At 36.3% G+C, this 27,656-nt stretch overlaps 1 protein-coding gene and 1 non-coding gene across 2 annotated transcripts in view; both read right to left on the reverse strand.

The window, feature by feature from the left end:
* Positions 1-18,246, reverse strand: part of LOC136031875 (la-related protein 1B-like) — a gene marked incomplete at its 5' end in the record, with an annotated part of 34,549 nt that extends 16,303 nt beyond the window's left edge. Inside the window, 4 exon segments of the mRNA XM_065711813.1 lie at positions 1,017-1,183; positions 6,044-6,208; positions 9,934-10,150; positions 18,092-18,246. Coding sequence (XP_065567885.1) covers positions 1,017-1,183; positions 6,044-6,208; positions 9,934-10,150; positions 18,092-18,246 — 704 coding nt within the window.
* On the reverse strand, positions 1,542-1,614 carry Trnam-cau (transfer RNA methionine (anticodon CAU)). Its single transcript has one exon. It is a non-coding gene; the product is annotated as a tRNA-Met (tRNA).
* Positions 18,247-27,656: the final 9,410 nt, after the last annotated feature.

Raw genomic sequence — 27,656 nt, forward strand, 5'->3', positions numbered from 1 at the left:
TTTTTTTTTTTTTTTTTTTTTTTTTTTTTTTTTTTTTTTTTTTTTTTTTTACAATTACATAGCAAAAACGTTAGCAGCTTATGTACAAAGTATTATTTCTAGAAACCTTAAAAATACTTCAAAATAATCCAGGCTAGAGTATTCATTCATTGGTCTCCTCCCTGGTGCAATTTATAGCTTTGGAACGAGCAACTGATTTACCTAAGGATCTTACCCTTTATATTGTTCACATGATCAACGTCACTTAAAAAGAAAGGAAACAATTATCAAATTTTTCTACCATTATTAATTTTAGCTATAGAACATATAGAACATTATTAATTTTAACTATAATTTTAAATAGAACAATTTTTTTCGATTTGAATATTGAAAAAAAAAAAAAAAAAAAAAAAAAAAAAAAAAAAAAAAAAAAAAAAAAAAAAAAAAAAAAAAAAAAAAAAACAGATAGCTCACACACGCACCCAAAAACGCGAAAAAAAATTCAGTTCACCGCTAGAAGAATAGAGATCTATTTACCACATTTTAATCAATAATCCTAAAAGCACAGCTTACTCTTGCGGGTCTTCGAGCGGAGCAATAGTGACTGCAAAAAGAACAAACACTGGTGATTAAGAAGTTTTTTAGCTTAAGTACGGATGACCGGATCTTAATGAAATTTGATATTTAGAAAACCTAAAAGCACAGCTAACTCTGGAACAATGGACAAGAGCGGGTCTGAGCGGAGCTAAAGTTTTACTTTGAAAATTTTGCGTATGAAATTAGTAAAAATAGTGAATGAGCATTTATAATGGAATAAAACCGAAGCAGTAAGAAAACAGCAATAACTACCTATCTAGTAATACAAAAAAACAGCGTTATTGTTGGGGGGTCAAAGGCAACATAGTGAAGAATGAATTTAGTATTGAGGACCAAAGAATAAATCGTCAGTGCAAGACCCAACTATAGCCCGCATTCCGAATAATAACTTTTCGATAAAAGACCAAGGAAAAAGAGAAAAAGAAATACAGTGTACTTACGTTGAGATCGTTCTTGGCCGATGTTCTTTGACATCCATAACCCAGCCAACATGACTTTCCGCGGGAGGATTACTGCTATGTCTGGTTTTTCTTTTTCTGCTGTCGCCTGTAGGCTTGCCAGCCGGTTTTGTAACTGGGAAGAAGCGAGGAGCGTCTGGGTTCAAATCCTTAGAGGGAGAAAAGATAATCTTTAAGATATTTCAAACACTTAGGTCATTTCTGGATAGTCACACATTTTTTTTGTTTTTTTCATCTCAATATTTATTGAAAGGTCTAAATGCGGTAGAATCTAAATCCGAAGCGGTATCATTTTCCAAAATAAAGTCAGAGGAAGAACAACAACGTCGGGGATAGGAACGATCTTTTTTAACCTATAATTAATATCATTTTAGACATTAAATTTACAATATGGTATAGACAACACCATAAATATAGTATTTAGACAACACTAATTTAAAATATCACCTATACCTATACATGACTAAAAGTTTGAAAACGTTCCTAATAAATTTTTTTATAAAAAGATGCCCCGGGTGAGGCTCGAACTCACGACCTTAGGATTATGAGACCTACGCTCTACCGACTGAGCCACCGAGGCTTAAATAATATAAACGATTATACACAACGTATATCATAAATATAAAACATATCGACAGATAAAAAAAAAAAAAAAAAAAAAAAAAAAAAAAAAAAAAAAAAAAAAAAAAAAAAATTACTTGTTACTAGTTGCAGGGAATACGATTCACATAACAGGATATTTGTTGGAACTGCTCTATAACTGAAAAAACCTGAGAATAGTAATGTTTGAAAGTGAGAAGGACGTTGCATAAGCCTAGCGTATAATTAATAATAATAAAAAAAAATATATATATATAGGAAATTGTTTCGATAGAAGTAAAGAGCAAATCGAAGCTCCGCGAGGCCTGAGACTTCGAGTGAAGTTTGAAACTAGTGAAGGATCCAGCAGGAACAAAGAACACCCACTGTTTTTATACGTATTCTAAATAAGAGAAGAGACGAGGCTACGGTGAAATTTTCGCCAGATTCAGCATGCGCAGCAAAATCACGAGGAGCATGCGCAGCAAAATCACGAGGAGCATGCGCTAGTGTCTCCACATTAGGGATTTCCCTGCTAAAGTGGGGTTTTTGGGTCTTTTAAGTGGTGAAATTTAGCATTTGCGAACTTTCACGAGCATTATTTTTAATAGTTTTGGCCAATGAGAATAAAGATAAATAATAGTTTAGGATATTTTCCACGTAAAATGTTAATTCAGAGGCACATTTTGTTTGAACGCAAGCCTATGATGGATAGAGACATCAATCAGCCGACAAAAACAACTTAATTGACTTAGAAGTCAAGAGAAGAGGGGCTCAAACTTGATTTCATTCAGATGAAACATCTTTAAGCTGGGCCCGACCGATGTATCGGCCGAACAATATTATCGGGCCGATATTGGGGTCAGTGTATTTATCGGATATGGGCCGATCTTTTTTGTATGCGCAACTTGTCCAGAAGATGGCGCCAAATTTCTTGGGGTAATTTTTGTTTGACATTCCTTGGGGGCAGAGCCACCAGCCAAGTCTGACCATGATGGAGAAAGCAGCAGAGGTGAGTCAAATGAAGTCAACGTACATTTGTTGTCGATAGAGACCTGAGTGAAGCAACGTTCGAAATGTAGAGTGACTTCAAGAACGTACAACTTCAACTAAAAACAATATACCATATACCATACATTTCTATTTTTTGAATGTTCACTTCCGTGGGTGAAAGATTCAAGATTCAATCGATTGAAAACGATGATATCCAGTAAGAGGCGCAGCTAAGGAGGAGGGTGGAGTTCCAAGCTATTGGCACCGTGTGACGACTCCTTGAAAAATTTACCCATTTACCTTGGAAATTTAGCTGTGTCCACATTTATCAGCATACTGGATGATTTTGCCAACGCATTTTTTAAATCCCTCCTCCAAGCTTTAAACCCTAGCTGCAACCCTGTATCCAAACAAAAAGGGGGGTAGCCACAGCAATTGCGATTGATTACCTGTTCGATAACACGCTTCCAACTTTTAGCAAGTGAGTAAAAAGGAGTAGCAGATAATATTGATCAACAACTGGAAAGGTATATGAGTGACTCTGTTATTGACAGGAAAAAAAGCTGTCTGTTAAGGTTGGTAACGAAATAACAGCAGTTGTTTAAGGGGACTGGGACAACTTGCTTGGATGTATCTCTGTTGTGTGCACTCGTTTGCCCCAAGCGAAAGAGTTTTCAGTACAGATTGGAACATTTATGGTGTGAAACGAAGGTCTCTGAAAGGAGAAAATGCTGAAAAGTTGTGCTTTTTGCATTACAGCTTGCAACAGTTGGACTGTCCTGTGGTGGTGAAGTGGGTTTGACTGGTAAGTCAAACTTAGCTTGGTAATACGGGACCCAGAGATCGAATCATGCTGCAGCAATGCACTGCAGGGCCGACGCAGGGACCTTAGTAGTCAAGAAGCGTCGTTAATCTGATACAATACAACATTTGGACTGGACTTATTAAGCACTGTCCAAAATAGAACTTTATTTTGTTCAATTGCTTTTCTAAATCTTTTCTAAATAAATATTTTTTTCATTATTTGGAATCCACAGTGAATTATTGAGGCTTTTCTTTGGTTTGTAATAAAAAAAAAAAAAAAAAGTTTTTTTTAACTGTAAGTAAGGAGCGACATTACAACTTAAAACGAACAGACATTGTTCCGTATATGAAAGGGATTGTCCCCTCCTCAACTCCTCGCTCTTTACGCTAAAGTTTGACTCTTTGTCACAACTCTACTCTTAACAATAAAAGACTCTAGCGTAAAGAGCGAGGTGTTGAGGAGGGAACAACCCCTTAACTTGATGAAACTTATATATTTAAAATGAACATTAAAGTTTTTTAGAGTTTTGGTTACTATTGAGCCGGGTCGCTCCTTACTACAGTTCGTTATCACGAACTGTTTGATAGACAGGGAGAAACATGTGAGTTTAGGTAAGAACTGTTTCTGTTGGTAGTTTATGTTGCTGATTTAGGTAAGAACACGAAACTGTTTGATAGACAGGGAGAAACATGTGAGTTTAGGTAAGAACTGTTTCTGTTGGTAGTTTATGTTGCTGATTTAGGTAAGAACACGAAACTGTTTGATAGACAGGGAGAAACATGAACTTTAGGTAAGGTTTTTTCCAGAGGGGAAGTTATCGGCAGATTATATCGGTATCAGAGTTGGACCCCAAAATCCATATCGGCCAGAACCTATTTATAAGCATCTAAAAATGATTGCTCCTCCATGAGTCCAGCCACAACAGCTTGGTTCTCTCCAATCCTTTGTTAGTACAGGAAATTATTGCGATGGAAACCAAATCAACCAGGGGTGGAGGAGGCAAGATCTCACCAATGTTTCAAACATTGATGTTTCCATCAATCAACTGGCATTAGCTTTCGTCAAAGAGAAACACCACCAGTACAGAGGTATGCGTAGATCTAAAATGAACAGTTTGTCTTCCTTTCTCCAAGGTTTTTGGTTTGAAGTCCAAGGTTGAAGGGTTTTTGGTGTTGTAAGAATCATAAAGACGGAACAAGGTTAAAGCGAGAACGTTTCATGAAATTCCGAAAACAAAATACAACATGAATTAGGCCCAGAAAATTGTCACATGCGTTTGCGGAGACGAGCTGCTCCTGCTGTACATGAAAATTCAAGGCTTCAGCTGCTACTGGAAAAAAAAAAAAACAAAAAAAAAAGGATGGAAGTGCTGACGCTAGCAAAAATCCCACGGCTCCCTTAAGAGGAGTACATATGGTATCTACTTAGTTTCAGGAAGTGTGGATCTTGGAGCTTCTTTCTTACTGTTATCGCTGCTATCACAGGTTTTGCGTGTCTACATAGACTATTCATTGTCATGGAGCTACAATTCATACAAAAATAATGCTTCAAATTATTATTTGGAACCAGATGATGTCACGGTAACTTGGCTTCATTTTAGCTACTTTTCGGTTACCTTTCTTTAATACCTCGAAATAGATTTTCTTTATTCTTTGCTCAATATAGCTGAGTTATGATGTAATTAATGGATTAGTCACGATAATGTGAATCAGTTACTGTAACTGATCTTCAGCCGGTGAAATAACTGTTTTTTTTTACGTTATGTTAGGCTTTCCTTGACATTTTGAAAGAAAAGGAAATGGGGGAACCCATGGAGATTTTAATACTGAAAAGGTGGGTTGTTGACAATTTTCCACTAGTTTTTTGGGGATTCTGAAGAGTTGTCTGTAGACTAAGTATTTAAATCAATACAGAGTTCGAGCGTTGTAATCAAGATGACTACATCCGCCCCTTTTCTAAATTCTAGTTTTGACGAAAAACAAATTAAGTTTCAATAGATATTATTATAAAAAAAAACTTACAAGCTGAGATTTTTCTTGTAACGGTAAAGACTATGGGGATTCGAACTGCAGGGACAAATTACACAAATTAGGTTTACTGAAGGCTAGCATAAACCCATTTTTAACAGAAATGAAGTCCATGAGAAATCTGCAGAAATTAGAAATTTCGAATCTGCATTATGTGTCCAAATGAAAGATCCCACAATTTCTTCCTCTCTATTTTTGTTGTTTTAGCCCACCACCTTTTAAAATTGATACTTGCCGTATTACCGGCAGAAAATTTGTTTAATTTCAACATTTCTTCTGAAAACTGCTATAAACTTGACTTGACAATTTCTCCATAAGGACTCGTCCCATGTTAGCCAAAACTTTTAATAAAATAAATATAATACTACTTGATATTTCTACCTAGTATCATGAACAAAATTATAAACTGTGTCTTATAACAGAAAAAAGAGACGGTTCAAAACAAGCCTTGGCTAAAGAGTTCACTTAAAAGTGAACTTGTCAATTCTTTGCACGAAGACCTCAAATACAACACATGTTTAGAAACTGTTTAAACTAAACAATTTGCGCGATTCCCACTTTGGAACTAACAACCTTTGTGTGGAATGATATCATCAAGTACTTACAGATTTGATCGGTATATTAGTTTCTGCAGGTGTATTCAGAGGCGGGGGTGGAGCATAGGATCCAACATTTTGTTTCTTCTTCGACTCTTCGACTTTCTGCAGTTTATCAAATTCATCTTTTGATAAAAGATTGATAGTCTTGAAGGAACTGGCAGGTACACCCGCCTACAAGGAAATGAGAATTGAATTACAAACTTTATTAAAATAAAATTGAAAAATTAAGTCAAAATCGTAAAAACATGAATGACAACTATAGAAAGGAGTTTTTATAAGGAAGATACCCACGTAGTAGTCGGGACCGGATTTAAAACTTTGGCACTTCTAGATCCAGGTTTTTTTTAGCCGCTCTATTTTTGCGAAGACTTTTTAGGAAATCCCCGAAAATTCGGGGATAATCAAAGCACGGAACAGAAAGCAAAAGATGAGCCCAAATTAATAAAAGAAAGAGGTGATACCTAACTCTCAGCTGCCATTTTTGGAACACATCTGACAATTTATAAGTGGCAAATTGTTGTTTTAAAATAATTTTTCTGTGAATACGCAGCGCGGCGGTAGAGTGCATCTGGTACTTTGAGAATAAATCCCATCAGTCCAGTTTTGTTAAGAAAAGATCACTTAGTGATAATTTATTGTGCCCCCTGGCATTGTATGCCCCTAGGCCCGGGCCTAGTGGTAAATCAGGGCCTGACAATAATTTTTAACAATTATCATTAAAACTATGATATGAAATTTAAAATATCCGCAAAAATTCAGGGCAATGCTAATTTCGGAAAATCGAAAATGTCCTTAAATTTCAGCCGGGTCAATATTATTATATCACTGGCGTAATAAAGACGAAAAGATAAATATTTTACAGCTATAATATTTGTAAGCATTGTGACCTGAATATTTCCAAATATTCAAAATTAATCTAAAAAATTAATCTATTTTTCAATAACACGCCAATTTTCAGCTGACGTTTTGACGTTACCTGAGTTAGTAAACTCTTAACAAACAACTAATTTTCATTGAATAACAAAAAACAAACCACACCTTTCGAATCTTTATCTTTGATATAGAAAATATCTTTAAGCAACGCGCTCTGAAGCGTTAGAGACCCCAGTTGCTTCACATCAAAAATAAATTTATAAATCAATTTAAGAACTGGTTTAACTAAGTTATCAGAATTTGGCAAAATCTTCCGATTGTATTTTCCGAACTTTTCCGTCAGATTAACACCAATTTCACAAGACAGCTCTTCACTATCATCAACGTATTGCAACAGCTGTATTGCGCAAATTGTATTGCAACAAAATGGATTTATTTACACAAACATAAATTATTTAAGGTTATTCCCCAAGTTTAGCTCATCATACATCTTTTTCAAGACATACTATGTTCTTCTTCATGACACCCAAAGCAGCCGCTTTTGGAAATCCCAGAACTCGGGTTATGAAACCTGAGCATGATAAAGTGAGGGTATAATAGACAATAGCTTAGCAGTGTATAGCTTCAATGGCAAAAGAAAAAAAATAATTCAAACCTAGGATGCTTATCCGGAGATGGATTGCCCACATCTTGAAATTTCATGCTTCTAGATTTTGCATGCTTTTAGATTAATGCTATTTAAGCATTCTGTTGAAATAGAATTTTTCAGAAACGTATTGATAGCTTTTGGTCAGATCATACACTAAATTATATATTTCAAGGAAGAGTCATGACCTTCTATTCCACCTATGACTAAATAAATAATTATTAATAACATAAATAAATTAAATAAAAAAATCTTACATCACCAATATAAAGAAGCCAAGCTTCCTCATAAACAGCAAGGATTGAAGGGCGACAGCTTTCATCCTACAGGGGGTGCTTGTAAGTTTTGACGTCCCTATCTACTTGCACTAAATGTTTTTATTTTTTTTATATCCAAATTCTCTAATCTTTTTTAAACCTTATTCTATATACTCAGCCCTACACTAGCCCTACACTATATGTATTCCTCTAAGTGAAGAGGTAGGGGAATTAGAAGATAATTCTTCTCCTCATCTAAAATGCATTTTTTTTTAGCCATCATCCTAGCCCTACAATAGTTCATTGACCCCTCCCTTGATATTTGGTCCTCTCTCTCTCTCTCTCTCTCTCTCTCTCTCTCTCTCTCTCTCTCTCTCTCTCTCTCTCTCTCTCTCTCTCTCTCTCTCTCTCCTCTCTCTCTCTCTCTCTCTCTCTCTCTCTCTCTCTCTCTCTCTCTCTCTCTCTCTCTCTCTCTCTCTCTCTCTCTCTCTCTCTCTCTCTCTCTCTCCTCATCGATATTATATTCCAATATGTTCTGAGAACACACTGGTTATGCGACAAAGAACACACTGGAAGCACGGCAGAGCACGAAGATTACAAAAACAATTAACAAAGAGACAAAAGCCAACGAGGGTAATTTTCAGCCACTGAATAGCAGATAGTTCGGCACAAACTTCCGCTAAACAGTCCTCAGTGCAAAAGAAAAATCTAACTTTTAGAAGTAACCTGTTGAGAATGGGAATAAAATGAATCACCGAACTGACTTAATTATTTGGAAGTCAGTCAAAAATGACTTGTTTACGGATTACTTCAAAAGGTTAGTTTTTTGTTTTTATTTTCACTAAGCTCAGCGTAGCGGAAGTCTTTGCCGAAATATCTCCTTTGTCTTTTCGTTTAATCCACTAGATGAGAATGAGCCATGTTTATTTTTGTCTTTTCTTTTTTCATTCTTCGTTCTTGTCGAAACATTATATTTACACATTTGTATGTGTTTCCTTCCAGGTAAGAGATCAATATCTATCCTGTGATTTTTTTTTTTATTGGCTAAGCTTTGGACGAAGCAACTAATGACTTCAAAGCTAGCAAATGACGAAGTGAGTAAAGCACCAATTAAAATAAATTTAATGTTCCTTGTCTTTCTTTTTTTCTGAAAGCAATTTCAATTGTTTCAGGTCATACAGCCACTTATTTCTATAATTAAAATTATACAACTAAATTATTAAATTTTCATTACAATATATTGAAAAAAATTATACAATTATTAAATTGGCTTCTCTTCTTATGGTATCTGATTAAGCCGTATGGTCTAACGGATCCCAAGTGCCAACACTTCTATCTCTATAAGATTCAATTTTAAAAACACAAACGCAATCGATCCATGCAAACAATAGCATGATGCTACTTTGAAAATTTTTAATTCTGAAATACAGAGCCTTATCTAAAGGGGTACTCGGTTTGAACACCCCCTCCCCCCTCGAAGTCTGACTCATAAAAAGTAACAAAATGCATATAAAGTATCTTGATGCATTTTGTAGTTTTATGTAACCCCCCCCACCCCGAACAAAAATCCTGAATACGACCTTGCTTAAATATGTGCTAATGTGTTATAGTTACAGAAACTAGTAACGATTATGTAACTATTGCTGAGCAAAACAATTCATTTTTAATTGTCATGGGATGATGAAATTGCCGTTTCCTTCATGCAATATATTCAGGTGCACGAACAAAAGCAAATCTTTGACCAATAATTCGGCGAAATCTGGAACTTTATATGCTCTCTGATATTCAGGTGGTAAATCAATAAGACAATAATTACAAAACAAAAGAAACCCAATCAAGTAGACTCTGTATGTATAAATTTAGTCCGTTAGGGAGAGAAGGGGGGACCATTAAAAAAACACGAAACACAAGGAAATTAAATGAAAGGTACAGGAAATTAGGGAATTAATAGCACTAATAAAAATTAACCGCAAGTTTCTGGTCAGCGATGCTTCGTATTTACCAGTAGACCGAACTAACTGTTTGGTAAGTTAGGTGGTATATCAATAAATTCTCTACAATGTTTACCATTCTACCAAGATTCTGAAGTCCTAAGCTGTAGCTACAAAATGATTTCTTACCTGTTTCTTTTTTAATTCACTTTCATAATAGAAAAGGCCGTCTTCAATAGCTTTTGCAAGATCTTGAGTCATTTTAACACGACTAGTGTAATCACCGGTTCTATCGTAGCCTTCGTGTTTTAACGGCCGAGAACTACTAGGTCCGGTGCCAGTTGGTGCCGTAACAATGAGCAATTTATTGATCTCTTGATCACTGAAATCTTCTTCATCATCTGACCTAGAAGTGCAAACCGAATTTCAGCAATTTTATAAACATAGCGATGAGAGGGCAACTGTGTTATAAAAAAAAGCGCAAAATATATGCTCCATTATTATGAAATATCGACCTTCAAAATCATCATATTAGGTTTCAAAGATATTCTGAAAAATTAGAAAAAATGAGGTATTTTTAACTTACGAACGGGTGATCGGATCTCAATGAAATTTGATATTTAGAATCGTTTCTCAAAACTTTTTATTTTAAATCCCGACCGGATCTGGTGACATTGGGGGAGTTTGGGTGGGGGAACCTAAAATCATGGAAAACGCTTAGATTGGAGGGATCGGGATGAAACTTGGTGGGAAAAATAAGCAGAAGTCTTAGATACGTGATTTACCTAATTGGAACAGATCAGCTCTATTGGGGGAGGGGGGGGGTGATTCTGAAAATTAGGAAAAATGACGTATTTTTAACTTACGAAGGAGTAATCAGATCTTCATGAAACTTCATATTTAGAAGGACCTCGTTACTCAGATCTCTTATTTTAAATCTCAACCGGATCCAGCGTCATTGGGGGGGGGGCAGTTGGGGGGACCGGAAATCTTAGAAAATACTTAAAGCGGAGAGATCAGGATGAAACTGGATGGGAAGAATAAAAACCTATCTAAGATACGTGACTGACATAACCGGACCGGATCTGCTCTCTTCAGTGGAGTTGGGGGGGGGGGGTGTAATTTGGAAAAATGAGGTATTTGTAACTTACGAAAGGGTGACCATATCTTAATGAATGATATTTAGTAGGATCTTGTGCTTTAAAGCTCTAATTTTAAATTCCGACCAGATCATGTGACATTGGGGGGAGTTGGAGGGGGAAACCGGAATTCCTGGAAAACGTGAAAATTGGGGTATTTTTATCTTACGAATAGGTGATCGGATCTTAATGAAATTTGATATTTAGAAGGAATTCATGTCTCAGAGCTCTTATTTCAAATTCCGACCAGATCTTTTGACATTGGGGGGGAGTTGGATGGGGAAATCTTGGAAAACACTTGGGGTGGGAGAATCGGGATGAAGCTTGGTGGATAGAATAAGCAAATGTCCTTGATACATGTTTGACGTAACCGTACCGGATTCGCTCTCTTTGGGGGAGTTGGGGGGAGGGGTTCAGTGATTTGGCGAGTTTGGTGCTTCTGGACGTGCTAGGACGATGAAAATTGGTAGGCGTGTCAGAGAGCTGCACAAATTGACTTGATAAAGTCGTTTTCCCAGATTTAACCATCTGGGGGGCTAAAGGGAGAGGAAAAATTAGAAAAAATTTAGGTATTGATGACTTACGAGTGGGTGATCGGATCTTAATGAATTTTGATATTTAGAAGGACACCGTGACTCAGAGTTCTTATTTTAAATCCTGGCCGGCATTAAGCCTCTGATTTTCCTTTTAAATCAATCTATTGATTCTTAGAATTTTGTTAGAGCTCAAACCATATGAGCTCTTCTTGCCTCGTCACAAGTGCCATAAGAGCTCTTAGCTCTTGTTTAATTATCATTATTAGTAAAAACTGCTATAAAAAAAGAGGTTAAAAAAAAGACAATAAAGGACAGTGAGTAAAGAGAGAACTTGAAAAAGTAACTGAACCTCTAAAAATGATATTTTACAATAACATATGCATTAAAGGAATGTCGTTTTTTGCTGATTCCAACCACCGAGAATTCGGGATCTGGCGTTTACCCCACCCCCGTGGATGATTGGTCTCTAATTCCTCTCGACATATAGCAAAAGGATTACAACTCTTAGTTTCTAATCGAATGAGCATCCTTCAAAGTTTATACGACCATGAGGCGGAGGTGAGGATGAGGTAGGGACGGTCCCCATCCAATACGGAATAAATTCTGCTCATTTTGAAGTTTAATTTTACTCTTTGCATTCGTAAAAACAGCGTAGACCAAAAATATTTCAAGAAATTAAGAGGGATTAAATATCAATTTAACATTTTTGGTGCGCTTTCTAAGTTTTTTGTACCCCCCCCTCCAAATAAAAGTCCTAAATACGGTCCTGGAGATTAAATATTAATTTCTACCTCCATTCTTCCCTCGTCTCTCCCTTAGAACTAACTCTGTATTTATCTGTAGCCCCAATGAGAGTTAGGATGCTTTGACATTCAAGTGCACCTTTTGAGGTCTCTCCCTCCCTCCCTAACTACGAAACCATCAGGGAGCCCCAGGTAGAAATTGATACAGAACCTCCAGGGGCGTATCCAGGACTTTTATTTGGGAGGGGGAGGGTTATTTTTTCAAGGGGAGGGGTACAGCAAACACTTTTAAAAAGTATCAAAAAAAGGAAACTGATATATAATCCCTCTTGATTTCTGGGAATATTTCTGGTCAATTCTGGTATAACGAAAGTAAAGAGTAACAATAAACCCCAAAATGAGCAGAATTTATTCCGTAAGGAAGAGGGAATGTCCTTTCCTCATACCCACCTCCGCCTCATGTTCTTAGAAACTTCGTTTCTAAGAACAGTGTAACTTCAAAGTTACACTGAACAGTGAACAGTGTGTCACTTCTAAGTAGGAAGTGAGGGATATGTCATTACTGTGATGAATCTTGGGGAAACGTCAACATTAAAATCAAATTTTCCGAGAACCCTCAAACGGAGATTTCACCTGACTATCAACTGAAGCTAGAAATGTCGTTTTCATGTATAGACGGTAATGAATGTATCCTTAGTTGTATATTTAAATACAACTTTAAGGCTTTGTTCATTTATGCAAAACATTATATTTACACACAACAGATTTAACCAGGAAGTTGGGTTGGTATTCCTCGGTATGTGCATCTCAGTCTGGGGGGGCTAAATACAAAATATTATATTTATACAAAACAGTTGTAACCAGGAAGTTTGGTTGCCATTCCTCTGTATGTCCATCTCAGTCTGGAGGGGCGGGGAGCCTCTAAAATTCATTTTAAAACTCCTCACTGGAGGTCCTTTGGGTCGATCTGGACAACCTTTCAACCCTTTCGGACCAAGCCTAAAAATTGTTTACAGGGAACTGTTTTAGATTAATTGCTAAATATGGGTCTGTTCATGGCAGAAATTTTAAACTCATATCATACTCATTTTAATTCTAAAGAGAGGAGATTTACAATTTAGGCATGATTGCCTAAAATTCTAATCAAATTAGAAAACCATAACCTGAAAATTCACTTTTTGGCATCTTAGATCCCTTCTCCTCCCGGAATTGTTTTTTCAATGGTGACCATACTAAAGCAATGATTAGAGAAGATGCAAATAACTAACTCCAGTTTTGTGGGATTTTGGGCTGATATTAATTTTCTTTGTTGCTCATTATTTTATTGGAATAGTCAACCTTACTTCTAAACAGTTAATTTATAAAAACTAAACGCCTGACGAAGGCAACGATAATTGTATGAACTCAAAAGATCAAGTAACCGAAAAAAATGGCCCAATATACTTTAAAAAAATCCTGTCGAAGGTTCTTGGATACCAAATACTAGACTATTTTCCAAACTTGGCTCTTGCTTGTTCTCTAATCACGAAGATTTACAGCTGCTATATAAGGGCAACGTTGGAAGTCCACATGCAACGCCCAGCTAATTAGCGAGTTAGTAAATTTGTCGCAGTAGCTAGAGATTAAAATTTCTTGATTGTTTGAGTGAAAAGGTAGCTTTAACCAAATTCCAACGTTAGAATTAGGATTGTTCAAACGTAACGTAATATATACTTCGCAATACAAAACCGTATTGGCCACTGATGGACTGCCTAGAGATTCTGAATTTTTTAATATATCAAAGGGACGTTCTTATTACGGGTATTTTCAGTCAAAAGCGAGATATAGATAGCACCAGAACAATCAATTTATGTGAAGCAAAGACCCAGCTCCTACCCTCTATTGAAGGTGAAAAGCTCTGATAATGTCAGCAGCAATAAATACTTGGGAATCTTCTGTTGGCATATTTTGTAATTCATACGGAATTCCTATATTTTCAAACGACGTAGTTTTGAATCATCTGGACTTTGCGGTTGTGTAAGTACTAATATTGTAACAATTGCGTAAGATTTTCAATTTCAACTTGAAAGATTATTCAATTTCAACGTAGTGAACTGGTCAATTACCTGTCATCAAAACCGTCACTAATGGAATGACCCCCCCCCCCTCTCGATGCTTTCGGTGACCTGAAAAAGAGATGCATCCATAGAATGCGCCACTAAGCATCACAATTTTACCAATCGTACAGCGACTTTCCCTAAATCTCGACTTTGATTAGTGAAAAATAAGTAGAACTTTTTGGCCAGCCAGTAAAATCCATTATCAACCACCCTCTTAACATTTTACCTTCGTGACACCTCTGATTGCAATGCTGAAAACCAATTAATTCAGTCAAAAAGTAATTGCTTTTGAGCGGTATCCGTTTATACAGTTTGTATATTATAGCTACATATAAGGGCGAATTATTTTCAGTCCCGACCCGACTCGATTAAAAACTGTAAAAATCGGTTAAAAATTGAACTGAACCACTATGGCGTGTGGTATTTTTGCTGCTATGCAATAGAAAGACGCCAATTCGAATCTTGTCTAAAGCATTTAGTAAAGGGGGAGGGGTTCCTGGAGGTTGAAGAACCATGAAATACTGTTTTGCAGTATGCACGCATCATTTCTCATTATACATTGCCATAATTTTGGAAATGAGTTTGTATAACATGTTATTGTACTAAATTGACCTTCAGGTGGACAAAAACAAAAAACATGAGTATACTGTTTAAGATTCTAAGGATGTTTTATACCCAGCCAAAATGATTTAAAACTACCGGAAGGAAAGTAAACAATTCCTGCATATAAATTAAAATGAGGAAGTGGAATTAAATAAGGACAATGTCTACATAGCTTGTGAGATTTTACTCACATTGATATGTATCAGATTTTTCATAGAATTTTCTGATTAACTGAAAAAGTCTAAATAAAATTCTGACCTGTTCAAATTAGCACTGGCTAAACATCGGTATTGGTAAAATATCATTGGAAACGGGCCTTTAGGCATTCAACAGTGGATGAGTACGAAGTTTTGCGCTTTTTTTTTTTTTTTTTTTTAAGAAAATATTAGGCAGAATTCTGAACTCATGAGGCCCAATGCACTATAAGTCTAAGTTCATGGGATTTTACAATGCTTTCAAACTTTTCCTAGCTTTCTCAGACACTCAATCAGCATGTTGGCAGTGAATCTGGATTCTAGTCCCCCTACCAGACTTTGGCGCCTGTGGACTGGTACTGAATAATACGATACAGGGTTGATTATTCATACTGCTAATGTAAACATAAATGTTTGACAACAAGTAACGACTGCATGATACAAATTAAATTCATAAAGCAACTAGCTGACTCGTCACGCGTTGCTGCGATCTTAAAAGAAAGAAAACTCGAGGAAAATTTCCCCGCAGAAAACTCCACTGAAAATTTCTCCCCCGCGTATTAATCATGATCACATCTCAAATTTAAAAGTATCTGAAAAATTTTCTCCAAAAAATTCCCCGCGCAGACCATTCCCCTCCTGGAAAATTCCCCCGACAGTTCTCCTTCATTAGGGAATCGATTCCTTAAATCGGAAAACAAAATGATTCATCTAATTTATAAATAAAAACATCATTTTTTTTTTTAAATCTCATGCTTTTCAACATAAGAGTTAATGCCAGGCTGAATAAAGTTGTCTTTTACCCTACATTTATATAAATTACCTAATTAATTTATTTAGATTAAATAAGCAGAACTAGAAAAACATCTACAAATCAAGTTCATCTTAATATAGAAACCCCCCCCCCCCGCGAGGAGAATTTCCCAACGTCTAAAATAACGAAAGTACTTTTAAAGTGTTCTGATTGAATCCAAAATTCAGAGAGTTTACTTAAAAATAATTCTATCATTCTGGAACTCTTAGGATGACGAAATTTATAATTAGCTACTACGTTAATTGAATACCAAGAAAATGTGAATAGTTTTACCGGAAGTAATTACGATTATTTGTGTTGAAGGGTATATACTTCCCTCAATATTAGAATTATTAAGAGGGCCTTTGCGGGGGATTTTACACCTAAATCCTTCAGAAGAGTGCACTCAACAACAACAAGGTGTCTTAGCGATCTGGTAAACAGTTTAGTAATGCGTAAAAGACACAGACTGACAAACATTCGATTTTGTGTATATAGATTTAATAGGTGTTTGTCAATCTCGTGACAACCACTGAATATGTCCGTATCGGCAAGTGCTCTCGATTACTTTGTATTGTTGTTTCGAATTGTTCACTGCGAAAGTTGTGTTGAACGAGATTAAACTGAGTTTAATAAAATCATCAGGCTAGAGAGCAACAGATAGTCTTTTTAGAGCACGAGTGAAACATAAGTAGGATATAATCAAAATACTGAACAGCTTTTAGACGGCTGATAATTTGCTTAAATTTGTAATTGCACGCCGACGATAAAAATCCTATATTTCGTTCAAGACCAAAATCCATAACTAATTCCCAGAGGGGGGACTTGTAAACAATGTCAGCGAGACCGAGCCATTAAGCCCACACTAAACTACTAAAAGTAATGTGACCTCAGGACGAATGGCAGGGCTTATTCTCTCCATCAGAATACCATTAAATTCAATATTTTTAAACCCTAAATAAACAGTACTTCCTGAAAAGTCTTCCAAAAGACAATCAATGCTTAATAACCTACCAACACCAATATAAAAGCTAGACAATAATCAGAAAATCTTCTTCCGTTTAGAGGAATACCCGGATAAATTCTTTCCATGTGACGTAACTTGAAGACGAAAAACCCAAATTAACGCAACATTGGGATTTTCAAAGGTGTATTTTTGCTGGTTATTTCACTGAAGCATAAAAGTAAAAGCTTTCAATTTGCTGGGCCAGTTTAATTCTTACATTCGAACACGCATCATGATGAGCAACAAAAATATCGACAGCGAGAGTGGACTATCTTTTCTTAATAATTCAGTTTATAAAGAAACAGTTGAACCAACCGATGAAAAGCAAATTACCTGTGATTCTAGTAAGAAAACCAAAAGTGTGTTTGCAATCAGCGTCGTTACAATCATGACGCTTTTACTCTTAGCAACGATGAAAGTGCTACATTTACCCAGCAACTCGAGTGAAGCCGACATAGCAATGTGCTACTGTGAAAATCGTTCAAATTTAGTTCTCGACGAATTTCAAACAACAGAACTTTCCTTGACAAATGGCATTGAATTAACGTGCGCAACTGGGATATTAGTGTGTGACGATGAGAATGATGCACAAACTGCTGCAATCATTACAAATTTTCGTATTCCTACTCTGAATATTCCCAAAAAATATCTAATAAAAAAACAAAGCACTGAAGAAAGACAAGCGCCTAAAGGATGAAGAGAAGGAAAATGAAACTGATAACATAAACAGAAGAATTTTCTTGCTATTGATCTTGAAACCTCTGATAGCGGCTGCTATTTGGCTATGGAAACAGTTTACGAAAATGTTTTCTTTCGAAATCCTGGCAGATTCCAACGACAAAAATTAGAATGGCTATGTCTATTTTTATTATACTTTTTCTAATTATAAAATAAAACTGTCTAAGTAAATCCAATCTACACTGTAGAAAAAGCGAAGAACAACCCAGGCACCCATAGGACAAGAATAATTTACCTTCCTGTTTTCGGATACTTCTTACTGTAGTTAGATTTACCTAGAGGAAAAGCACAGACACAAAAAGCAGTAAAAACAAACCAATTACACTAATATACAGTAAATTATAAACAAACCTCATGGTCTCTTGTAAATCTTTCTATAAGTTCTACGGAGTACATGGACTACTGAGAAATAACCCTTTTTTTTAAGCACAAAAGTGTGTTCTTGGTAGAACAGCAGCAGCAGCAGAAAAAAAAAAAAAAAAAAAAAAAAACGTACCAGTCGGTGAATGTGTTTTGTCTTCCGACAGGAACATTTTCCAATTCTTCATCAAACTGGAAGTTCATTTCATCTTGGAGTTCGGACACTTTTCGTGGTCCTCTATTACTATCCAATCGAGGCTTCTCTGAACGATCCTTTAGCTTCTTCTTTACCTACGACACAGAAATATAAGCACCACTTAATCAGGGGCACAGCCAGGATTTACTAAGTTTTTGATATTTTGAAGATTCTTCAACATTAAAAATTGCATGATTTCATTAACTCAAATAAACATCAAAACAAAGAAAAAAAAAATCATGTAATTTTTTGTTGAACATATTTGGGTCTACATCAGCAGAAGAAATAGAGAACGACAACTTCGCGATTACGTTTAGAATTATGTTTTATGATTATGTTTAGAAGACTGGATGGAAATGAAACAAGATTTAGCAGTTTGTCTCAACCGTAATTTATTTTAAGAGGTCAGAAATTTAGTCGAAAAAACAAATAATTAAGTTTTCATAATTCTTGGCAACAATGACACTGAAACTGAAAAAATACCCGGCATGAAATATCATCAGTTACGTTGATGAAAATCCAATTTTCTGAAGGTTACCGTGTATAAGCAAATTTGACACCAATCTGAATCATTTCAAAACGGTATTCAGTAATAGTTCTAAGAATATATTATAGTTGAATACCTAGATATAGGGTCACCAGTTGCTTCCCGGAAAAAACAACATTCCAAAGATTACTAGTTGAGTTTGGTATTTTTTTTTTTTTTTTTTTTTTTTTTTTTTTTTTTTTTTAAGACATACATAGATTTTCAAGGCCCCCTTCTCACCAAAAATTTCAGAATCATACATATTACTACTAAAACTAATAACAACTCACTGAGTTTATGGGAGCATCTGCGCATACTCCTCCTTCATCCCAATATATCCAAAGCTTCACTCTTTACCTCATCCCACGAAGATTCAATTTCATTCAAGTCCTTTCTCACCACCTCTTTCCGCCCCGTTCGAGGATGCTTTTCGTTTGGCCCCTGATGGTGGCCAAAAAGTAAAATCTTTGGCAACATACCATCATTCATTCGTAAAACATGGCCAAGCCATCTTAGAACTTAGTAGAATTTTATATTATAGTAATATATTATATAATTTTATAATTTTACAGGAAGTGGGATCCATCCACAATCCTCGTAGAGCATATTACTTGATATTCCTTGAATTAGGCGGATACGCAAAATTCCCCTAGAACAATTCCTCTGGAAAACAATTTGTAAAGAAATCGATTGTTTACCCTTGCTATACATTAAAGTTGAAGCTGGAGGAGGGGACCCAAGGTTCATTTTTAGCCTGAAGAGATCGTTGTATTTTCAAATGATTTTCCATACCTAAGGGTGGGGGCATCAGCCTCATTGGCTGTCCCCTGAATACCAACATGTATCACATAATCGTACTGTTCAAATTGCAAGTTTCAATATTTCCCACAATTAATTTAGTTTTTACTGTTTCGGGAATACACGCCCTCCATCTCCGTAGGCAATTCCGGTGTGCATGCCGTTCCGTCCTTGGTTTCAACCTAAGTCACCGAGACCAAGAAAAGCTAAGAGCTCCTATGGCACATGTGACGAGGTCGGAAGAGCCAAGAGCTCATATGGTATGAGCTCTAGCAAAATTCTAAGAATCAATAGATTGCTTTAAAAGGAAAATCAGAGGCTTAATGCCGGTCGCAATTTCAAATAAGAGCTCTGAGTCACGTGGTCCTTCTAAATATCAAAATTCATTAAGATCCGATCACCCACTCGCAAGTTAAAAATACCTCAATTTTTCTAATTTTTCCTCTCCCTTCAGCCCAGATGTTCGAATTGGGGAAAACGACTTTATCAAGTCAATTTGTACAGCTCCCTGACACCCCTACCAATTTTCATCGTCCTAGCACGTCCAGAAGCACCAAACTCGCCAAAGCACTGAGCCCCACCATCTAACTCCCTCAAAGATAGCGGATCCAGTCCAGTTACGTCAGTCACGTATCTACGACATTTATAAGCATTTTCCAAGATTTCTCGTTTCCCCCTCCAGCTCCCCCCAATGTCAACAGATATGGCCGAGATTTGAAATAAGAGCTCCTAGACATGAGTTCCTTCTAAATACCAAATTTCATTAAGATCCGGTCACCCGTTCTTAAGTTAAAAATACCTCAATTTTTCTAACTTTTCCAAATGAACAACCCCCAGCTCCCCCAAAGAGAACGGATCCGTACCAATTAATTCAATCTCGTATCTATAACTTGTGCTTATTCTTCCCATCAAGTTTCATCCCGATATCTCCACTCTAAGCGTTTTCCAAGATTTCTGTTTCCCCCCTCCAGCCCTCATTTCCCTGGATCCGATTCGAATTGAAAATGGAGCATCTGAGACATAAGATTATTCTATATATCATGTTTTTGAGATCCGATCACCCATTCGTAAAATACCTCGATTTCACGTTTTCCAAGAATTCCGGCTTCCCCCTCCAACTCCCTTCAATGTCACTGGATCTGGTCGGGATTTAAAATGAGAGTTTTAAAGCAAAAGATCCTTCGAGATATCAAATTTCATTAAGATCTGATCACCCGTTCGTAAATTACATATACCTCATTTTTTCTAATTTTTTCGAATTACCACCCCCCCCCCCCAACTACCCCAAAGAGAGCGGATCCGGTCTGGTTATGTCAGTCACCTATCTTGGACTTGTGCTTATTCTTTCCACCAAGTTTCATCCTGATCTCTCCGCTTTAAGCGTTTTCCAAGATTTTCGGTCCCCCTCCTAATGACACTGGACCCGGTCGGGATAAAAAAAAATAAGAGATCTAAGTTTCGAGGTCCTTCTAAATATGAAATTTCATTAAGATCCGATCACTCTTTCGCAAGTTAAAAATACCTCATTTTTCTAATTTTTTAAAATTAACCCCCCCCCCACTCCCCCAAAAAGAGCAGATACGTTACTGTTATGTCAATCCCGTATCTAAGACTTGTGCTTATTTTTCCCACCAAGTTTCATCCCGATCCCTCCACTCTAAGCATTTTCCAAGAGGTTAGGCTCTCCCCCCCCCCACCATCCCCTTCACTGGATAAGGTTGAAGTTTAATATGAGTTCTGAGACATGATATCCTTCCGAACATCAAATTTCATTAAAATCCGGTCACTCCTTCGTAAGTTAAAAATACCTCATTTTTCTAATTTTTCAGAATTAATCCTCCTCCCCCCACTCCCCCAAAGAAAGCGGATCCGTCCTGGTTATGTCAATCACATATCTAGGACTTGTGCCTATTTTGCCCACCAAGTTTCATCCCGATCCCTCCACTCTAAGCGTTTTCCAAGATTTTAGCCCCCCCCCCCCCAATTGGCCCACATGTCACCTGATCCAGTCGGAATTTAACATAAGATCTCTGAGACACGATACCCTTCCAAACTTCAAATTTCATTAAGATCCGATCACTCCTTCGTAAGTTAAAAATACCTCATTTTTGTAATTTGTTCAGAATTACTCCCCCCCCCAACTCTCCCAAAGAGAGGGGATCTGTCCCGGTTATGTCAATCACATATCTAGGACCTGTGCTTATTTTTCCCACCAAGTTTCATCCCGATCCCTCCACTCTAAGCGTTTTTCAAGATTTTAGGTTCCCTCTCCCTCAATTCCTCCCAATGTCACCGGATCCAGTCAGGATTTAAAATAAGAGCTCAGAGACACGATATCCTTCCAAACTTCAAATTTCATTAAGATCCGATCACTCCTTCGTAAGTTAAAAATGCCTCATTTTTTTATTTTTTCCGAATTAACCGGAACCTTGATTAATACCAAGTGCCATAAAAATGGCAAAATAGCATCCTTCTCTTCAACATATTCAAGACTCTAGTCTTCAGCCCCTCCTAAGAAAATCCAGTCTCCTTTAATCCTTTCCCATGACCTCTTTCTACCCTGCTCGAGGACGATCTGCTTTTCTTCTAGTCCAAGATGGATTGCTAAAAAGTACAAACTTACGCAGACTGTCATCCTTCATCCGTAAAATGTGGGCTAGCTATATTATCCTTTCTTTCACTATAGCCCGAGAAAACGGGATCGAACCATATTTTTCGTATAGTTTTTTGTTTAATATATACGCAGTCAAAGAAGTACCTAAAACAACCCCTACAGTTTTCTCTGGGAAACAAACTTTCTTCTGCCTTACGAGGCTCCCACGTTTCATAGTGATCCTTGACCCTTGTCATTACCATGATTTTGAACGTTCACATGGAAATTCGCAGAACCATCTTCCTGTTCTTCCAAAGTTCTTTTTTAAACAGCAAAAACACCGTGCACCTTGGCTAATACATAGTTCTGCATGGGTGTATACCACTATGACTGATACCTTGCATTTTTTGGCCATAAAGTGAACAACAAGAATTCTATTATTAACATCTTCCCGGCCCAGTCAAGACTTAGAATCATCCTTATTCATGATAAGCACTACTCCCTGCCTATGTGCCCCATCTTTCCTACCTAAATAAATAAATTATATACCACCTAATTTTATGCTAAATATATGAAACTCCTAACAGCAAAGCGTCTGAAATGGTCAGTCAAAATGTCACTTTAAACGTCGTAACATTCCAAGTCGAAACTTTCATATTATTTAAATCACCGAAACTGTTATTGCTTGAAGAACAGCAACAGCTCCCCCCCAGTATATTTCATGGACCAATGACTTCTTCTTTAGCCTACAGAGATTGCTTAAGCCGACTGAATGAAGGCTTTTTGGGCCCCTTTTGGCCAGCATATTATCTCCGATTTATTATATGTCCATGTCAACTATTATGCTACGACAGAGAGGCAGTCCGGTATCAGCAAAAAAAAAAACTGGGAAAAGGTTATTCAACCTAAAGAAAGGCCACCAAAATAAACAAAACTCAAAAGAATAATCCACTAAACATCTATCCCTACGTATGTGGTCTGATCTTTTCATCCGAATCTGTAGGACTTTCGAAGCTTGGTTAATATTTTGTCTGCATCTGTGGCAAAAATCATTGGAAACACGTCACATTCTTATTACTTTTTATTGACAAAACATTGTCGGGGTATCAAACTACTCTTACATTTCTCAAACGCTGTTTTTTTGTTTTTGTTTTTTTTTTTTTTTAATGGGCCTTTAAGGGATGTATTCTTTTTTCTTTTGTATTACTCTACGTTGCAATGATAGTTCATTTGCCCGGTACCTTATTTGAAAATTATAATGTTTATTTCTTCTCAAACAACCACTTTGATATGATACGATTTTACTGACACAAAATATATAGTCGTTATAACATAGGATAGAAATAATCCAGCAAAATAATGGAATCAAGAGATGTTAGAGAGAGCAATAATAGGCTATAGGAAGAGCGATAGTTTTATTATAACAAATGCATACAACAGCATAATAACAAAAAGCATAAAATGATTGTAGATGATATTTAATTTTACACTCAAGTGCTTCGAACTGGAATCACATCCCGATATTTATCTTCTTTCTTTCCTTTAGCTTGCCGCCCGGTTAACTAGGACTCGTTTTCAAATTGCATGTGCACATTTCAAAAATGTTAGGCGACCTTAAATTGGCAGCATTTCTTAATTCTCAGTGTTTTTGGTCCTTAAGATAAAACGAAAAATCTTCCTTCTCAAAATATGAATTTCTTTGATTTTGCGCTTTCAAAGCATACATCCAAAGCATCTAAAGCTAAGTTATTTGGAAAAGCGATAAAGTAGATTAAGGAACTACACCAAAAAACCCAAAAGTTTATTGGCCTAAATATAAAAGGTATATTGATTGATAAATCTATTACTAGATAAATATTTGCTGTAAGTTCACAGCTGATTTTGCAGTTGTGGTTATCTTCCCACTTCTAAGGAAAGAATTTTTACCAGACTATTATTTTTCAAAGCTCGGTGAAAAGAAAGACAGTTTTTTTTAATCTGTTTTACAAAACTACTTTAATATCATTTTATCTAATTTGCTATAGAAAGTAAAACCATTGTCTACGAATAATTTAGGGTACCTATTCGACTGAACGTCTTTCAAACACTAAGCTGTACGAAAAATATGGTTCGATTCCGCGGCTTGATGCTGCAGTGAGTTGTTAGTAGTAATGGTTTCTACTACTAAATTGTAAACATTTCTGCACTAAGCATTTGCTTGTCAAGGCACGTACTTGCACAGGACTATTTTTCGAATTGGGGGCTCAATAATGACAATACAAATTTTATTTGATAACTCGGAAAAATTTAATAGTTTCACTCTCGCATAAATGCTAGTGTTTCTCATGCCTCATTTTCAAAGTCATTAACGAAAATATTTATTCGGACCTTGTCATTTCTGTTCTAGTTGACTTTCCTTGGGTTGGTGTTACTGTGAGTAAGAAGAACAGTATCCTTTGTGGGGATTAGTGCCATTTATTTATTGTATACTTATTCCTCAGGTCAGATACACGAGCCACTAGGATTCAGTTACATGGGTTGATTTTCACGGGGTTCAGTTGCAATGAAAACAGTAATTCGAACTTAAACAGAAATTGCTATAAATGAATAAACGAAACTCAATAACTGCATAAAACAAGAATAATAGAGAATGCTATAAATAGAAAATAAAGCGAACAGAAATTACCATAAGTAAGGGCAAAGCTACCGTCCGCCTGAACACTATAGGTCAGAACGTTATTTTCGTTTTAGTCTTTGGAGGGGTTTGAGGAGGGGGAGTTGGGTGGGGGTTACGAACTCCAAAGATTAAACTTCATTTTGGAAACTATTGACTGTATCCATGCTCTATTTAATTGGCTTTCAAAAAAAGACATAGGATTTGATAAAATAAAACGTCTCCAGATATATTTGTACTACTTGCCCAGGTTACGTTTATCTAGCTAATATTGCATCTTTGTTATTAACTAAAGGTCCTATCTTTACTGGTATACTAGATAAGCATATTTAATGATTAGTGTTATGTACGAGAATACTATTGCTGCGACTAAGGCTGGAAAAGAGATTGCTAGTTGATTCGGTAAAGAATCAGGAGTTAAGCATGGTTGTGTCTCATCCCCGCTTAAATGGATGATTTTGATAGACTTTGTTCTAATAAACGGAAAGGCTACGAGAAAACATGGCATTAAATTAGAAGGTGAAACGCTCATAGACTGAGATTAGGCAAATGCTTCAAGTGTCTAAGATAAAAAGATTGTCGAAATGCGTGAATCTTTGGAAGTTTTAGGAGCTCAAGGCGTGACACCAAGTTTTAAAATTAATGTAAAAAGATGAAATTTCTCAAACTAAAAATAAATACGGATAAAGTGATGATGATATTGGGTACGAGAAAATCAACGAAAGTGAATAGCTTCATTTACCTAGTTAGCATTATTAGTAAAAATGGTGAAGATGTAAAGAGTAAAATAGTAGGATGTATTTTGCAGATAAAAAAGTTTGAAGAATATGAAGTACAGTCTTCGGCCTGCAACTAAGGTATTGGAAGCCACGGCGATGACAAGGGTCAAGTGCGGCTTTGAAATATGGCACTTAGAAAGTTTGGAAAAGACATGCTCGACGTTTACCAGAAGAAATGTGTAAGCTTTGTTCCAGTTCAACAATAAGCTAAACAAATGTGGTTCGATACCAATTTCTATGGCTATTGTGAACGAAAGATTAAAATGGCCAGGCTGAGTTTTACAGATAATTGATGAGAGCCAAAAGTTGTAATATTTGGAACAAAAGCAGGTCGTCCCCAATTGCAGTGGGAAAAGGTCATGAGAAAGAAATAAAATTAAATGGGAAACTCATGAAAGGGAGCAAGAATGAAGCTTTGAACAGATTGCAATAGAAGAGGAGCGTGTATAGCTGTGTTCTTAAGCGACATAGGTGTTGCAACAAGTTATTAGTACTAGTAGCTATGTCTACTCGAAGCATAAGATCTTCCAATATTATCATCTCTAAACCTGGAAATGATTTTGACCAAAAAAAGAATCTCTATTTGGTTTCTATCTAGTTATATTTGTAACCTTTCTTTGTTCTGCTTTACAATACATCAAATTCTTTAGAAATTACGAAGGAACAGTTCGTGTCTTGGTAGAGAGAGGGATTGAGAGAAAGAAAAGGGAAAGAAGAAATGAAAAGAGATAGTGTGTGTACGACAGAGAGAGAGAAAAACATAGAAATAAATAAATAAGAGATACTATTAACTCATGATAAAACAAAATGGGTGTGGATGTAACACAACCTACTTCAACTAAATCAATTGAAGTCAATCCTCAGCCAACTCAACCCCCCTTCAAATCAAGTTCCACTTAACTCAAGCCCCATTTAACCCAACCCCCAAAGAACTAAATCCCCATGAAACTCAATTTCCATTCAACTTAACGTCATACAGCGGACTTTGTGTGGTTGACTAAATCTAAAGGAAATATGACAATAAAAGCAGTACCATTAGATCCATATTTAATGCCCTTCCCAATTTTATGGTCGCTTTTTTGATGACAATGGACACCCCTCCTGAGAGGCTCATACATAGCCGAGTGGTTCATGTTCAAACATACGTCTTTTCTTCTTTGATAACCAGCTTTCTCGCATTCTAGACCCGGTGAAAAGCTATCGTCAGAGATTTTGCAATATTATAATAGATAAAAGCATTATATGTAATAATTTAAAAACGTGTATAATAATGGATGGAAACACGGTAATCTGATTAATAGAAACGTACTTCAATTACAAAATAAGAGCTTCATTGTTTTGGTGTTCTAGGCTATATCTGTGATTTTCAGGGAGAAGAGGGTCATTATCAGAAAAGTGACCATGATATTTGAAAAGAACATAAAAAGGGAATCGAATGTTACTACTTTAATTTAGGTAGTAGGCTTCCTTAAGATATGGTCAAATACAGCAAATTTTTCTCTCCACTCAACCTAACCTAACCCGTTGCAGAGTTGAATTGGATTGGGTTTGAATTACATGGGGTTGAATAGAATAGGATTTAACCTGCTGCATGAGGGTTGTGTTAAATAGGAACGAGTTAATTGGGGTCCAGCTAAAAGAGGGCTAAATTGATGTAGTTGAGTTGAATGAAGGTGGGGTTGAACGGGGTTGAATTTTTGTTTTTAAGAAAAAGGGTTTATTCATCAAGAATAAACAAAGCCAACAACTTGATTTAAGAATATTCAAACATGAAAATTACAATACAATGCTTAAAACAAAACACAGAGATCAGCTTTGTTTGCTGAATAAGGGTTCTGTGAGTCAATGTGTTCTTTATTGGGGGGAAGAGAGTGCGAGGGGGGAAGTAAATTATCACTCCGATAAGCGACCTCATCTTTGAATTTAGATATATGATGATCAGAAGTGATGCGTGTAATACAAATTTGGTGTATAGGACATACGACAATGTAGGTTGCTGCAAAATCCTTGACAAGCCGGAATGAACCTAAAAGTGGATAGATATGGTCTCAGATCTTCTCTTATCTGGTCAAAGCTATATTAAATCCTGAGTAAGCTAATATTTCACATTAATTCCGATTTCTTTCCCGCAAAGTTTAGGTGAGACCCGACCTTTC

The sequence above is a fragment of the Artemia franciscana genome, chromosome 10 (genome assembly GCF_032884065.1).
Source record: "Artemia franciscana chromosome 10, ASM3288406v1, whole genome shotgun sequence".
Lineage (NCBI taxonomy): Eukaryota > Metazoa > Arthropoda > Branchiopoda > Anostraca > Artemiidae > Artemia > Artemia franciscana.